Genomic DNA, 16,107 nt, shown 5'->3' on the forward strand with positions numbered 1-16,107 from the left:
ATTTGCACTCTCCTTCTCCATGGCTATACTACAGTGGAAAACGCCAGCCAGCCGGTCTGGCTAGAGCACTGCACGGGCCTGATTTTTCGGCCTGGGCCGGGCCCGCTTTATGAAGCCCGAGCCCAGCCCGGGCCCATGGTTCTAAGCCCGGGCTCGGCCCGGGCCCAGACGTTCATTACTAACTTATCCAGGGCGCGCGTGTTTATGACCAGGCCCGGCCGGGGCCCGCTAGAGAATATTAGTTGTTGATGATGATTATTAATGATGCCTTGCGCTTTGTAGCGGGCGATCGGACGGAAAATCCGGTGTGTACATGCATCCAAATGTTGCTCTGCCCGCGGTAGGAGCTCAGCGGCTAAGCTGTTTCGCTGTTAAGTCCTAGGACGCGGGTGCGATTCCCGCGCCCACGGCGGCCGCATTTTGATGGAGGCGTAATGCAAGAACACCCGCGTACTTATCTTTAGGTGCACGTTAAAGAACTTCAAGGGGTCGAAATTAATCCGATCCCCACTATGGCGTGCCTCGTAATCATATCGTGGTTTCGGCACGTAATACCAAGGAATATAAATGAAGTGTACCGTATAAGTCAAGCTCAAATAAAAGACCGAAAGCTTTATTCCTTCCAACGGAATAACCGTGATCTGGCTCATTGTTAGTGCTGTCATTTTTACGCTGGTGCACATGTATTTACTTTGATCGTACGATTTTGTCCTATCAGGTCATCTAGCATACGAATGTTTATACACACACACACACACACACACACACACACACACACACACACACACACACATATATATATATATATATATATATATATATATAATATATATATATATATATATATATATATATATATATATATATATATATATATATATATATATATATAGGTGAATCTATGTTCATGAGCATACAGCATAAAATAAACGCACCAGTATAGATGTAATATATCTATACTGGCGAAAAAAAATTGAACTTCAACTGTTTTTCTATTTTATTTGCTAAGCTTCACTAAGACTTTCCGAGTGTCACTTCAGCTTGGCACAGAATGCAATGACCATGCAATGCATAACGTTCGCGTGTGCTCAAAGGCCCGACTTAGGCCTTTTAATGAGCGGGCCCGAGTCCAGCCCGGCCCGCAGCCTCAAGCCTGGGCCCGGCCCAGGCCCGCACTTTCAAGCCCGAGCCCAAACCGGGCCCGCCGGAAAACGCTTCGGAAGGCCCGGGCTTTCGGGTCGGCCCGGGCCCGTGCAGTGCTCTAGGTCTGACAAATGGTTAACGTCGCTGTCCTTCCGGTTTTTCTTTTTCTCCTCCTCTCCGCTATATGTACACCCCCACTGATACGTCTGCGTATGCGCGCAAAATTAGAGGCGCTATCAAACAGCTCCGGCGCAACGTCAGACTGCCACTGCGCAACGGAGACGCACAGCTGGGCGCGCGCCAGCGCCAATGCGTCTGCCACGGCTATGACGTCACTCCTCTTGAATGCGCTGACCGGCGGAGGGCGCGGCGGCGGCCGCTCCGGTGCGCCATCTGTGCGCCGTGTGGCGTCACTGCTCCTCGCCCATGCGCAGCGCTGCTCTCGAACTGCTACGCGAAACTGCTCCGCCCAGGCCAGTGTAGCTAACGATACAAAATGATAACAAACATGTACTCACTGCAATCAGTCAGCGGATAGTTCGTTCCACCTGAAAGAAATGTGCGGACGGTTAATATAAAGTTGTGCCGTACACATCATGAATATTTATGCGTGCGGATATTTCAAAGAAGGTCTTACTCCCGGTTTTTCGCACTGTCTTCGCAGACTACCGGATATAGCTCATCGCAGTTGCGCTTGAAGAACCACGGTACGTCGCGGCCAAACCACACAGTGAAGCACTGAGGAGTTCCAGTCAATGGCGTCAGCGTCGAAGGCAACCACGCCACTCAGGTCACTGTAGTAAGGAAAAAAACAGTGCGTGAATAGGTGGAAGTTTATCGTTAAGGCGAAAGCCTTATATGTCTCATGAGTCAAGATGCTTTGCGAGATTTGGCAAGACCTAGATGATACTTCGCGAAGCTTCACAAACGGCGAAAAAAAGAAACTGATAAAAGTAAGTCAAAAGTCCCGTGATGCCCAAGCTAATGTATGTGTGCCGTCCGTGTGCCAAAGATCACATAAGATCATCAAAGATGCAATAATGTGACGTCATCGTGACGTCACAAATCGCCGAAATTCGTGGCGTTATCGTGGCGTCCTTATGAAGTCACATGTAGACGTCTGACATGATATCACAGATTGGACAAGGGTGGGCCTATCCCGGAAAAATAAATTACACAATCTCCCGCTAAAGGGGACCATGAGGCGATGCGAAGCCGGAGCACTTGCATGATCGCGTTCCGTTGGCGTTCTTTGGGCATGCTACCGACCTCGCGTCGTGGAACGCGAAGAGGAACAATACGCGCGTCGTGCCTTCCCTCTAGCCTGGCCGTTAATTCTCACAGGGCGAGTGGGGAACGCGGTCGACAGGCGCGCGAGAGGGGGGCAGCGTAGGAAAGGAGAAAGAGGGGGAGGGGACGCGCATTCGCTGGCGCTCATTGCGGCGTTGCGCAGGAGAGAATTTCGGCATGTCGAGCTCGCACTTCAGAGGAGTCAACCGAAGCAAGCGCTGGACAACGCTCGCAGTGCTCTACCCGCTTTATATTCACACTTAAAGGAAAGGAGACTAGAGGAGGAGAGTAGCGCATGCGCCGCGAGAGCAGAAGCGAGAACGCAGGAGAAGCGCAAGCAGGTGCCAGGAGAGAAGTGGAGAGAGTAACGCGCAGCTGTTGGAGAGAGGGAAGGAGGAGAGTTGCGCATGCGTAGTGTGAGTGCGGACGCCCAGGCCGACGCCGCGGGACATACACCCGAGCAAGAGATGCTTCGCATCTAAACGTTACACACTTGAAGTGAAGAAACCTTCGCAGGGGGAGGGGGACTAATACAAGAGACTGAAAAGAAAAAGGGGATGGTTGTCGCCTTCTACTCGTCCTAGGCGAATGCATAAGGGACCCTACGACCATTCATTTCCAACGGGTCAGAGCAGACATGGAAGAAAGCTTAAACACATGATGTCACCTTCGGTTATAACACTTGGCAGAGTGGCGTTTAAGCAAGACTCCGACGAAAAGTAAGTGGGAACACTTACCTTACGTCTTCCTGTTTCAGATCGACCCAAAACTCCAAGTCGGTGCGCACTAGGCGCCTTATGTAGTCCACCTGAGAGTCGTTCAGCAGTCGTCCTTCCATAAGCATCGACGACGGCGATGGCTGGTCTAGGCAGTTCTGGCGACTCTCGGCTGCGCTGGCCTTATCATCGTGATAGCAATATTCGACGTCTTCATTGTTGTGTTCCATGACAACTGCAGTCAAAGGGATAAATAAAACAAAGGCATTTGCAATACCCCGTCGACTTGTGTCCACAGACCTTCCTTCTGGACAGATTAGAGTTTATTTCGCATATTGGTATGCTATCAAGCTCTAAGAAAAGGAAACGAAACTTCAGAGCGGGTAAAGGTAGCAAGTAGTTTAAAAATTACAAATAACCGGTATGATACCCTACGCTGGGAACAGGAATAGAGGAGCTTTAATGTTAAGGGTAGAGAGAGAGAGAGACAGAGAGTAAGATGGACATACACAACACACAGAAAAGCATCACAGCACTTGTAGCATGCAACAGTCCAAGAACTGCAGTCTTTCATCACAAACTGGTGAAATACCGCTGCCATGTGTCGCAATGGGATATAATCGAAGAAAGAAAGATTGGCGTAACAGTGTTTCCACTTTTCAGGTCAGGGTATTAGTAAAACGAACGTGAGGTATGCTGCGAAGTAGATTGGCTAGCTGCTAAATTTTTATCCATAAAGGGCACAAGAAAAATGCTGCTAAGAAAAACGTCAGGCACAGTCGGTTAGGGGCAACAAGAGAGAGAGATGAAAAAAGGAAGGCCGGGACATTAACCAGATATTAGCATCTGGTTTGCTACCCAGCACTGGGGTGGGGAAATAAGGGCAAGAAAGGGGGTGTAAAGAGTAGGGGCAACAAATTTACTTTTAAATGTGCGACGCTAGTATTTTAACATCTGTAATTATTTAGCAATGAAAAATAGCTATAGTAGTAGGCGAGAAGCAATAACAGTAATATAATCTTGAATAAGAGTGTTCAGATTTCTTAGCTTCCAAGAATATTTCATATATACCAACTGTAACACCGTCGCATCGACTTACTGCAATTCGATCCATTCGAGTGGTAGAACCCCGCTGCAAAAAAAGAAGCATGGCATCGTTAAGTATTACAGTGCAGATATGATCGCACGGGCCCGAAGTGACAGGACAAACACGAAAATTCGGCGCACTCGTCAACAAATCCCGTGCACTATCCCTCGCGCTATTGTATGTATGTATGTATGTATGTATGTATGTATGTATGTATGTATGTATGTATGTATGTATGTATGTATGTATGTATGTATGTATGTATGTATGTATGTATGTATGTATGTATGTATGTATGTATGTATGTATGTGTATGTATGTATGTATGTATGTATGTAGTGTGCAGGGTTTTCCTTCAGGGGGGGGGGGCGAAGGTTCGTCGCAGCGCCATCCCCCTCACAATTATGTCAATGTATGGGGCTGACTTTGCGCCCCCCCCTCTTAGGTAAATAGGAGGGCGCCCCCCCCCCCCCCCCCCCGTGCGCACGCCTATGTGTATGTATGTGTGTGTTCGTGCTCGCCAATGTCACAGGAAAATCGATTCCGGCAGGAATTCAGAGATAAATACGAGAGCGAAGTTCGTCGTTCGCAGATCAACTAATTTGCCCCCTTAAGCGTTCCCGAATGAGTTGAATTTTTTCGAGCACACATAAAAACGTACTATCGCGCTTAGTATGAGCTACACCAAGGGAGCGCGTGGCCAAGGGCACTGTAAAGTTGTAAAGTGGTGCCTATCGTGACATGTTTTCGAGTTATCAGGGGAGGATTTGGCTGTTCCTGCGAGTGCGCATCGCCTACACTTGCTTTCGCGATGATCCCCATTTTGACCTACGGTGATATCATCTTCGAAAATGATAACTTCGAGTGTGAAAGCAAGCAAGTTTGGGCGATGCGCGCTCGCCGGCAAAGTAAAACTCTCTCCCCATAAGTCAAAAATATGCCACGATCGGTACCGTTGTACAATATTGCGGTGCGCTCGGCCACGCGCTCCCATGGTGTAGCTCATACTGAGCACGATAGTACATAACACTGTTATACAGACGACGCTCCTAATACATGAATACTGAAAGTAGGACCCTAGGTCAAAATTAATGCAACGAGGGACTGATAATTTGTAAGCACTTCCTCCACGAACTGTTATATCGCAGGTTGACTTCCCTCGTAGACCGACCAGTCCCTGCGATTAGTGATGTTCAGGTTACAATTTTCACGCCCTGATAACTTTTTGTTTGAGCAGCAAAGCGTTCATTACGAAGAACCCATGTTGACTATTTTTAGAACCTTACCAACCGGTTAGCCGATATTTTAAATGTATTTTTGTATGTGCATGTATGTTTCATAAACTTGCGAGCAGATATGCAAAGCCATGTACAGCGAAATTCAGGCAGTAAGGATCCATAAACTTGGTGACAATATATTGCCACACGAGCTCCTTTCTTTCTAAGCTTTATGTTAACGCACCCTTACACGCGTTACTACTGCCTTGCGCAAACCGCGCCAGAATGTCTGGGAACGTTCCAGATTTCTTTGGGATGATCTGTTAGTCTTGAGCGCGGAAACGCGAACAGCCGAGTCTTTTCTCCAACTAACGCGGCCACCAGCGATAAGGCTGGAATGTTCGATGTCGCATGTATAAATGCCGACGCGCCTTAGCGCTGAGCAGTTTTATCGACGGCCGACGCCCTGTTCGCCGCTATCAGTGCACAGCGTGTATTGCTGTATGGTATGAGTTTTCATTTCCGGCCACAAGCTCGGCCAAATAAAGAGTTTCATCTTGAACACGCCGACTGCTGTCTTCGTCATCGTCGACGTCACGACCCCGTGACAATATACAAAAATTTTCGAACGCATTTCCCAGCAGCTGCGGTGTCATTTCCCATAAATATGATGGACAAGTACAGACTTACCGTCGCAAACGACTGCGATATTGCAGATGGTGCAATTCGAAGGCGCCTTTGTTACATTTGCGGCCAGCACTTCAATGTTGCACTCATCCCATGTAAGAGTGTCAGATCGATCCAATCTAGAAAGGAAGGCGGAAAAGAAAGTACAATAATATGATAAGCACTAGAAACGATGTTTTACCAAAGGTCACATCTCAATACCTGGCGGGACCATGTTTAGTAATAATAATAATAATTGCTGGGATTTTACGAGAGAAAACCACGATATGATATGAAATGATATGATATGATATATGATATGATATGATCACGTAGTCGAGGACTTCGTATTTACTTCAATCCTCTGGAGTTGCTCGCATTTCGCCGTCATCGAAATGCGACCGCGGTGGCCGAAAATCGAACCTGCCTCCTCTACCTAAGCAGCCTCCTTTAACATATCGAGGCTGTAGTGACAACTTCTGTACTACAGTGCAGTCTCGTTGATACGATCTTCATGTGAACAAGAAAATACTGCGTATCGTCCTAAAACCATGTTACCTAAACCAAGCTTCAAAATGTAACAACAGCACGAAGCAGCCCCGCTCAACGCCACATAAACAGTAGTCAACGCATATTTTTTGTTCAGCAATGTTGAAATGGTGTCTCAATTCGAGCTCAACATTTCTTTTCCCTTTTCAATGCCCGTCAAAAATTCTGGAAGCTAATCAGGCAAGCTGGAACGATATCGTTCTTGGGTCGTTAGAATGTTATTTAGGCTAGCACACTGGGCCATAAAGAGCTCTAACAGTTTAAAAAAACACCACAAAAACCCACCTCTGCAGTCGCATTACCCAATACAAGAATATGACGCACCACACATGCATGTTTTTACTTTATTTCTCTCTCTTCTTTCCGACCTCTATTTTCCGATCCCTGTGCAGGGTAGGAAGCCGGTTACTAGTAGCAGCTTAACCTCCATGCCTTTCTTTTTCATGTATTTCTCTCTCTCTCTCTCTCTCTCTGATGTACCAAGTCGTCCAATCAGCAGTAGTCGCAGAAAATCGCGCATTTTTTCCAAAGAAATACGAGGTATTGAGACGCAGTTTTCATAAGCGTGAGTTCGCGAGGTCAGTCATGACGCATGCGCGCGCTGTTATTGAGATCTAGCAAAGATAACACAGGGTGTATATATTTGATGCATATATTATTTGGAGAGTTGGCAGCGTTCGGATATGGCCGAGTTTGTTTTTTTCCTCTCAAACTGTTTTGTTGCGCTCTTGGGACCATGGCGCCGATCCTAAGGAGACAAAATTTTGCTGACAGAGCACGTCCTCATAGATGATAGCACCCATTAAGATCCCCAATTTTTAATATGCGGATTTGCTTATCGGTATGACCAGTTTATTTCACGATCATGGAAAAGCCCCTTCTTATTCCAAGTGATCTTCCAAAGAAACAAAGCCCAGACGATAGTCTGACCACTTGCTCGTTAAGCATTTTCATTTATTCGATGTTTTATTTTTAACCTAAATTTCCAGCTTTGTTTAGTTTCATGGGGCTTACCTTAAGCACCCTGCCGCGCGGTTCTCGGCCCATCCCCCTTTGTGGCTGAGCGCCATCAGGAAGAGGTCATCATCATCGTCAACATCAACATCATGGCCTTGACATCAGTTTAGTTACTCGGCGAGTTCTTTGCCTCGGAACCGACATCTTCTGATGTAATCTCTTATGCCGACCGCCTGCGGACGACTATGCATGGCTACTACCACCGACGATTCATCACGATCGCAAGACCGTTTATGTCAGCCCATCATTACTTCATACCAGCCACGTATTCATCCGTCACGATGCTACTCGTACTCCGTTACAAGCGCCTTACGGCGGTCCTTTCAAAGTACTCAGGCTCGATCCTAAGTACTTTACGCTCCTTGTTCATGGGCGCGAAGAGACGATTTCTATAAACCGCTTGAAGCCAGCTCATGTAGACACTGGCAACGCCATCTCAACAACAGTAAACCGCTCGACGGCAGTGCCTTCATCGCCAGGGGGAGAGCCATGTAGCAGACAGTGTGCCTTGCGTACGCGGTGAAAGACGAAGAGACCGATAAGCTCGATCACGGCAGAGGCGACAAACAAACAGACATCAATTTAGTCACTCGGCTAATAAATGTTTGTTTTGGGCCTTCGGTTCCTACACCCACAGTTTCTTTGCTTCTGTTACTACAAGGACACCTCCCTGGTAAAGCGAGTTGGAATACAGGGCACACGGAGCCGTGTTAGTGGCTAAGTATCCCGGTGTTCAGTGAAAAGATGAAACACGCGCATATATAAACCTTGCATTCGATACGGCGTTCCTCCCAGCAAGGTTCATTGGTGACGTTATGAATGTCGACGTCGCGAGTATGAGCGTTAGTCCCCAATGCTGCTTTTGAAGATTCTGATGAGTGTTTAGAAACTCTTGCAGATGTCTTGTATAAGCTTATGGGTATTTACAGATATTGATGCCTCTCAAATTGGCAAGCAAGCACTATGAGAATGATGAGGCGTGAAGAAATGACAACTATAGCGCTATTCATTCATTCATTCATTCATTCATTCATTCATTCGTACCAACAGCCGTGTTGTAGGGCTACGAAGGAGGGGAAAATACAGCACTCGGCATTGTACAGACAGGAAAAGAATACTTCTTGAGAAATTTCGGTATGGAAAGGTAACAGCGTGCTCTAGGTGATAGTACGGAACACAAATATCACATAATCTGAGATAGAGTTCACAAACGCAAAAAAGTAGAAACGCACGCACGCAAAATAAGAACACATACGCAAAAAATTAGATAACTAAATAAGGTTATGATTTTATGAAGTCATAAATTCTGGCCAAGCAAACGTATAACGTATGTAAGTCTTACACAAAGAGGCCGTGACCCCGCAATATTATTACAAACGGTCTTAACACAAGGGATCGCTGCCTTTCAGTAGTCGCATCGAAACGAAATCTGAGAAGCATTAAATAAAAGCTCCTGTCTAAGGAATAGTGTCCGTCACGAATGGCGCCTTGGCATGCTAAAGAGCGCATTTCTAGCGTATTTGTGGAAGGGCCCACATGGCGGGATCCTTAGTAAGCGCAGCTTGGACTCACGCAGCTGCTTCTTTATGCACATTGGCGTAAGAAGCCGGAAATGTCACATTATCACACAATCTACACATAACGTAAAAAATGTGAAGTGCGAGTACCATATCTTCACAATACATAAAAACGAGACACGTTATTGAGATTGTAATGTAGTGTTTTGTAGAAAAAGGTTATCTTGGTTTACATGGAACGTGCCGTTGGCAAAGTGCCTCCGCTGGCGAGCTCCGCAGCGAACTTCTCCTGGCATGAAAAAAAAGAAAATCGTCGCGCTGCAAATGTTCTAGTGCGTGCCGAGCATTCGTTCGCTAACGCTCCCACCTTTCCCTCGCATATACTTACACGTCAGCAAGCCAGAGTTTGTGCTCCTCGAGACCGAAGTGCTTCATCAGAGTGCAGAGTCGATGCATGGGCGTGGTATTCATGCTGATAATGTCCATGGATATGGCACGACACTCTTCCTCGGCCACTTGCGCCGTGATGATACCCGTCAGGCCAAGAACGTGGCAGTAGGTGCGCAGCGGTCGCGTCTTGAAGTAGACTGCGCGAGAGAGTGGCCAACGTGAAACGGCGATTTCAGAAATAAGCGTTCGTAGTCGGTGCACACTTTAGCCTGAAGATCTGCAATTCACGAACATTGCTGATAGTCACATTCGGGCAGTGCTAATTTCGATGTCAAAAAGCTAAGTGCTGTGAGGAGTGATGCAGCTCATTTCAGGCAGGATGTGCAGGCCAGCCTAAGCCTAGCGGGATAACACGGGCGCAGTCTACAATGCTGAAACTAAACGTGTCGCTATGACACTTGAATATGCAGTAAAGAACTGTTTCAGGACGGAACAAGTTCTAGCCTACAAGCGAGCGACACGTTATCGGGTACGAAACCCGTTCTCGTAAGACAGTTATTCGCTGTTCTTCAAGAGAATATAGTGCTTTCATACAGATGTGTACGGTAAGTAATAAGAAAACTTGCATAGTATCAGCGAAACACAGTGAAATCCTAAGAGCATAAAAAAGTTTGAGTATTTGCATGGTACGTCAGCATCGGTGACTAAAACTGTGGCGAGGTGACGAGGTTGTGTTTAATTAGGTCACCGGTGACTGTATGAGAAAAGATGAGCAACTGAACATTGTCAACGTTTGTATTAGTCTGTGAGCCTAGCGAAACCCTTTGGTCGACAGTGATTATTACCAGTTCATAAGCTGACTTTCTTAACAAAAAACCTGTTTCTAACTGGCTTGCATGGAAATAATACTCTTGGAGCTCTCGGATGTCATGACAGCGAGCAACTTTTTTTCCGGCGTCTCCTGTGTCAATCACATATACAAATAAGAGCTCAGGAAAGCCGCCAACTTTATCAAAAAACACGCATGCTATATTTCTGAAAAGATAATTTTCTGGTTCACTTCCTGGATGCAAATGGATAACTTCTTTTGACTTGGGCGCGTTAGGGTCTGAAAAGAACATGATTCGGACAGGACGCGCCGTAGTGCCACATGCCACTGGAGAACTTCATTAAAATCGCACCGTAGCTCCAAGGAACCCACACGCAAGGTGCGAGCAAAATTTAAAGGTGATTCAGGACCTGTTCAAAGAGACCGTGAAACGGTTTTGACGATTTTGTATAAACGCACTCAGCCGGTAAAGCAGGTACTAAGAATCATTTGCAGACCGGCTTAAACTCTCTGCGTCACCTCTGTAATTTATTGCAAGACTTTAGACATGTGAATCGCTATAGATCTCAGCGGCTCAGCCCAACCAGTTTTCAACTTCTCGAGCCCTTTCTAGGTAGCACTGTTCCATGTTACGTAGCACCGGTGACCGATCTGATTTAACGCCACGGAACCTCCGGTGGGCAGCAAGCGTCGTCTGCCTGTGCTACAAAGTGCTCCGTGTTGACGTGATGCAGTGTTTATCTCGAGGTTTCTTTGCTAAGACACCATGAATTGCCCTAGCTGAGTTGTGTGCCGTAAGTCTAACGATTGGTGACTTGTAAAGCCGCGACATCGTGTAAGGCTTGTAAGGCACCTGGCGAGCAGAGTCAGGGAGCGTCGGGCTCACTCTGCCCGATCAACGCAAGGGCCCACGCGTCTGCGGCTGTACCTTCAGCCCTGAAGGCCCAATCACATTGCATGAGTACGGTTATTGGTGATCGTTATCAGATGTTTTTGTTTGTCCGCATGCCTTAGCGGATTATCAGCGTGTAGAAGAAATAAAATAAGAACGGCTCGTAGTGTGGTGGCACCTGACTGAGCAGATTTCTACCGCTACGCACGCTTTGTCTCTCTTGCCCGACGGCACATAACACAGCACACACAGAGTCAAAGTCCGTCAATCTTGCGTGGTACGCGACATTGCTGTCACAGCCGCTTGTCCAAATCCGTTTCTCTTAAAAACCTCAGAAGTGCCTTCGTCGCCTTCTGCTGCGACGTCTTCTGCCGACGACATGCAAGAATAGTTTCAACAGACATTTGTCTACTGTCAAGGGACGCTAGAACGAATGCCAGTGACTGTCTCTGAATATTATATACCGGAGAGTCGCACAGGATGTGGTGTAGCGTCTCATCTCTCTCCTTCCTCTCTATCTTTAAATCTACCCCCCCCCCTGTTTCCATATCTAGGGTAGCAAACCGGTCTTCATAAACTGGTTAACCTCTCTGCCTTTCCTTTCCTACTATTTCTTCTCTTTCTTGCCCGACGGCGTGCGCCGGACGTAGCCGGACGCGCTGCGAGTGCATTGCACGGAGGTCCACCTGAGTGCGCTGCGGTCACCAGCGACGTCTTGGATTTTTTGATGAGTTGAGGAGGCAAAGCAGTGGCGAGAAGGAGTGTATAACTATAATTGCCCGCAGCTGCCTTGATACACGGTGCGTCTCTTAAATTCAGGTGCGAATGATTTGATGACGGCGTAGCCTAAACGCTGAAGAAATTTCAAAAACCGTTTCAGGGTTCTCTTAAATATTAAATCCACAACTAAGTCACATTAACACGATTAAATTGTTTTACAATAACATGTAACTGATGTGGCCAAAAGTGCAAAGCTCACTTTAAAGAATCCGAATTCAATGTTGCACCAGCTATGCAATTGTTTCTGTTGGGGGACGTTATAGCATTCCCTCTAATAGATGCATAACCATTCAAATTGCGAAGAAGTATCTCCTACATGATGTTCATACACGTGATCCGGTTCTGTTGAATGTTAAAGAACGTGACTAGAAGGTAAATACACTCAGTTTTCGGACATCAAAGACGATACATAAACAAGCGCAAGGAAAGATAACCGGCGTTTCTTATGAACGCATTTTATTGAAAGAGACGTAACGAAGAGTCGTAACGAAGAGCATAGCTAGCAGGACTTTTCTAAACGGTGTCCAAGGGTCTCATCGTAAGTAAGCATATAGGCCCCACAAGTAAGAAAAACACACGTGTCTTTGGTAGCTTTGACATTTTTCATTGCTAATGCTGTAACTTTAGTAGAGCGTAGAATTAAGTGAAGCTCATGTTCCGGAAACTCTACGTGCACAGGGTCCTTCGGTTCGTCAGCGTCATGCATTTTCGCCACATTACGTCATGAAAGTGACCAGCTGTTTACAAGAGATGAGATCTGACTGCTAATGTCTTTACGCACAGCTCAGTAATCCGGGTCAACTTATTTAACGACACGAAATGTTTCTAACAACACCATGCTACTATTTATTTTTTTTGTTACCGTTGCATAACGCTCAAGACATTACATTGTTAAAGTGGCTATCTATTTACATGAGAAAAAGTTTGATTCCTGACGTCTTTACATGCAGGGAAATAATTTCGGTCAATTTATGAAATGAATAGACAAAAAATTAAGGAAACACCAGTCAGGCGCCTGCTTTGTCTGTCCCCATATACCCGAATCTAGGAAATAAGAGCACTTGTCGCGAGTGCTTGGGCTTATGGCTTTGGAAAAAAGCTGTTGCATTATCACCTAACAATCTGAAAAAGAAAATTGTTGCGACGCGTAGCCTTATATCCTTAGAAGATCAGCATTCGACTGCAGATTCTTAAACGATAAATGTATAATCATCAGGCCAGTAGGGAACACACGCGATGCTTTCATAAAACAGGTGTCGATTCTGGTGATTTCAGGCACTAGTATGGCTGGTGATGGTGATGACGCGATGTACCAAAACATACAAAATGGGCACTTGTGCGTCACCAGAAACACTCAAAATAGTCGCTCGGCAAACCAGATTCAGAATTCATAATACTCACAGCATTTCACCCTCTTCGGCTGGGGATTCGAGTGGCCCGTAGCAATGAGAGAAGGTGGAGCTTCTGGGGCAAACAGGATAGCTGGAAGAAGTAGCCAAAAGAGGAGGAATATCATCTCAGGTACTGTTTGCTGAGCAAGCGCATACGTGACAACTAGCACGAGAGTTTTGTTTCATAGAGCCAAGCAATTATAAACAGGAGTCATCGGTCGTTCTCAGTCTCTTGCGCAACGCTTCAGGCCGGACGCACAACGAATCAAAAGAAGAAGCTAGAACCCCACCCTACTCCAAATCTCGCCGCCGAAACGAACTTCGAGTGTAAGGAACGGTAAAGTGCGCGTTTCCGTCGACTCAGCGCGTCAGCAACGGCGAATCTGCCTGGCGCATACTGTCTCTCTAGCGAGCCTTCGCGGACGTCATAGGAAACGTGCACACCAGACCACAGCTTTGCTGACGGTCCGTTTCTGCACGGGCGCCGTCGCGTAAACTTTGCCCTGAAGCACAGGCCGTGACGCCTGCGGTGGCCCTGGCTGACGCACTTCCGTGTGCAAGCTTACATCAAGCACGAGCGGTGTAGTGTTCTCAGTGAATACACTTTGATCAACAGCGGTGTGAGGTTTCCAGGTCCTGCACTCCGTAGCTTGCGCGCAACACAGGAAAGGATGTGGCCAGATGACGTACGAAAAACGCAATAGGGGATGCGTAGTTTGCCTTCCAATTCAGGGGATTCGTCCTGATTGCTTCACACTTGCGTTGCATCAGTGACCCCCTAAATGAAGCATAGTTTACTGTCACCGTACACTACAGACGAAGAAGTGCGTGTGCAGTAAATCACATTCGACAATCAGATGATTGTCGTCAAAAGGTGAACGTAAGATCTTCAAGTACATGACAAAAGAATCCATTTGCTAGTAGTGTCGTGTATCGCTTCGTGGTCTGACAACGCAATGTAAAGTTTCGAGTTCTCACTAAGCTCTATGCACTTGCGTAAGCCATCTAGTCAATGCAGCGCTCAAGGCCAATTCATTTGCTATTCGCCCATAACAGTGTACCATTCGATTGCCTATGCACCTACACAGTCATATTTTATTGCAATGTTGCAGAAATCACTTGTCCTTCTAGAGATCACGTTTCAATTGTACCAGTGCGCGTTTCAAATAAGCCTATCGAGCATCTTGTTTGCCGATAATCGTTTAGTACCATTGAATAAGTTGTTCACCGTAGAGCTATTTCCATTTTTTTGTAAGATTTCTGCTTTGGTTGCTTGAGGACCCTCGCCTCTCCATTCCCCCTTTTCTTTGTTTAGTCTTTTTTTCGTACTTCTATAAACTTATAATTTGTGCCCCCTGTTGCAATAGGTTTACCTGCGCAGAAATATTTATATTAAAAAAAAAGATGAAGTTATTGGCGATTCACACAAAACTTTGATAATAGTAATTGTTGGGATTTAGCGTCCCAAAGCCACGATATGGTTATGAGAGACGCTGTAGTGAAGGGCTTAAGAAATTTCGACCAGGAGTTCTTTAACGTGCACCCAAATCTCACTACACGGGCCTCAAGCATTTTCGCCTCCATCGAAAATGCGGCCGCCGCGGCCGGGATTCGACCCCGTGACCTTCGGGTCAGCAGTCGAGCACTATAACCACTAGACCACCGTGGCGGGTAATACCTTGATACATCCGCCTGTGACTGCAGTAAAGTAGAGAGGTTGGCGAGTTGGAACTGATGCATTTTGAAAACTTTTCAGCGCGAACGGGACGGAGCATAAAGAAGAGGACACAGACAGCGCTCGTCTTGTTTCCTCTTCTTTGTGCTCCGTCCCGTTCGCACTGAAAAGTTTTCAAAATGCCTGTGACTGATTTCGACCTCAGGAGGAGTCCGCCTTTTCCATATAGTTACATGTAAAAGATGAAACTCAAGTTAATAAAGGAAGGAATGACGGCAGAAAATTTTAAATATACGTCGAACTGCGCGCACTTGTGTTGTGGCCACACTGCCAAAAGAGATAGCTGATACAGGACAGAATGAGCGGCACTGCTCTCGCGACTAACAACTCGATGTACGAAACCACGGTTTCGAGACAGCGCTCCGCTGGAATGGCTTTTCGTGTCGGCGACAGAAGACGTCACGAAGGGCAAGCTCGCAATCGTTAAAGGAAGGACAGTCCCATAAAACGGTCTTTACTGTTCCCTCGCAGCCACATGGGCGTTGCGACGAGCGCTGTCCACCATTCCAATCGTGAAAGAATAGGCAACGGAAAGGCGGTACACTGAGCGCTACCACACAATTACACAATAAAGCTGCCACGAATCATGGTGACCGTCAAAGTTGCCTATAGCCTGGCCGACTGAGCGCAAACAATGTGACGTGAAATCAGACGAAATTCTCCAGCTGGAATGTGAAGTACCACGCAAGAGTCCTGAAGTGTCGCGCCGTGTCTGTATTCGTCAACAGCACAAGAAGCGTTGTTTGCGTATGTTTGTGGTCTACGCAAGCAACCTTGCTAGGGCTATTCATCTCGGGAGATGACGCAAACACGCAAAAAACATTTACTGGAATATTACGGTGTGACTTGTATGAATTGGATGCTGAAACGAAAGACCATTTCCCTCGT

At 46.6% G+C, this 16,107-nt stretch overlaps 1 protein-coding gene across 1 annotated transcript; it reads right to left on the reverse strand.

Annotated features, from left to right (window-relative positions):
* Window positions 1-1,753: 1,753 nt before the first annotated feature.
* On the reverse strand, window positions 1,754-13,724 carry LOC119387636 (uncharacterized). The gene is made up of 6 exons (XM_037655093.2): window positions 13,495-13,724; window positions 9,591-9,789; window positions 6,144-6,259; window positions 4,249-4,281; window positions 3,171-3,384; window positions 1,754-1,937 (listed from the first exon to the last, which is right to left on the reverse strand). Exons 1-6 carry the CDS (start codon window positions 13,607-13,609, stop codon window positions 1,823-1,825), a joined length of 792 nt encoding a protein of 263 aa, XP_037511021.1. The 5' UTR covers window positions 13,610-13,724; the 3' UTR covers window positions 1,754-1,822.
* Between the last annotated feature and the right edge of the window lie 2,383 nt (window positions 13,725-16,107).

This window comes from Rhipicephalus sanguineus, chromosome 3 (assembly GCF_013339695.2).
Source record: "Rhipicephalus sanguineus isolate Rsan-2018 chromosome 3, BIME_Rsan_1.4, whole genome shotgun sequence".
Taxonomy (NCBI): Eukaryota; Metazoa; Arthropoda; class Arachnida; order Ixodida; family Ixodidae; genus Rhipicephalus; species Rhipicephalus sanguineus.

What these genes read in the sequence shown, in the direction of transcription:
- LOC119387636 (XM_037655093.2), bottom strand. Translation starts at nt 13,609, where the DNA reads ATGATATTCCTCCTCTTTTGGCTACTTCTTCCAGCTATCCTGTTTGCC. An exon ending in CTCGAATGGATCGAATTGCA is followed by an intron (nt 3,385 to 4,248) that starts GTAAGTCGATGC and finishes CTTTGACTGCAG; the next exon opens with TTGTCATGGAACACAACAAT. An exon ending in CTGAAACAGGAAGACGTAAG is followed by an intron (nt 1,938 to 3,170) that starts GTAAGTGTTCCC and finishes TCCTTACTACAG; the next exon opens with TGACCTGAGTGGCGTGGTTG.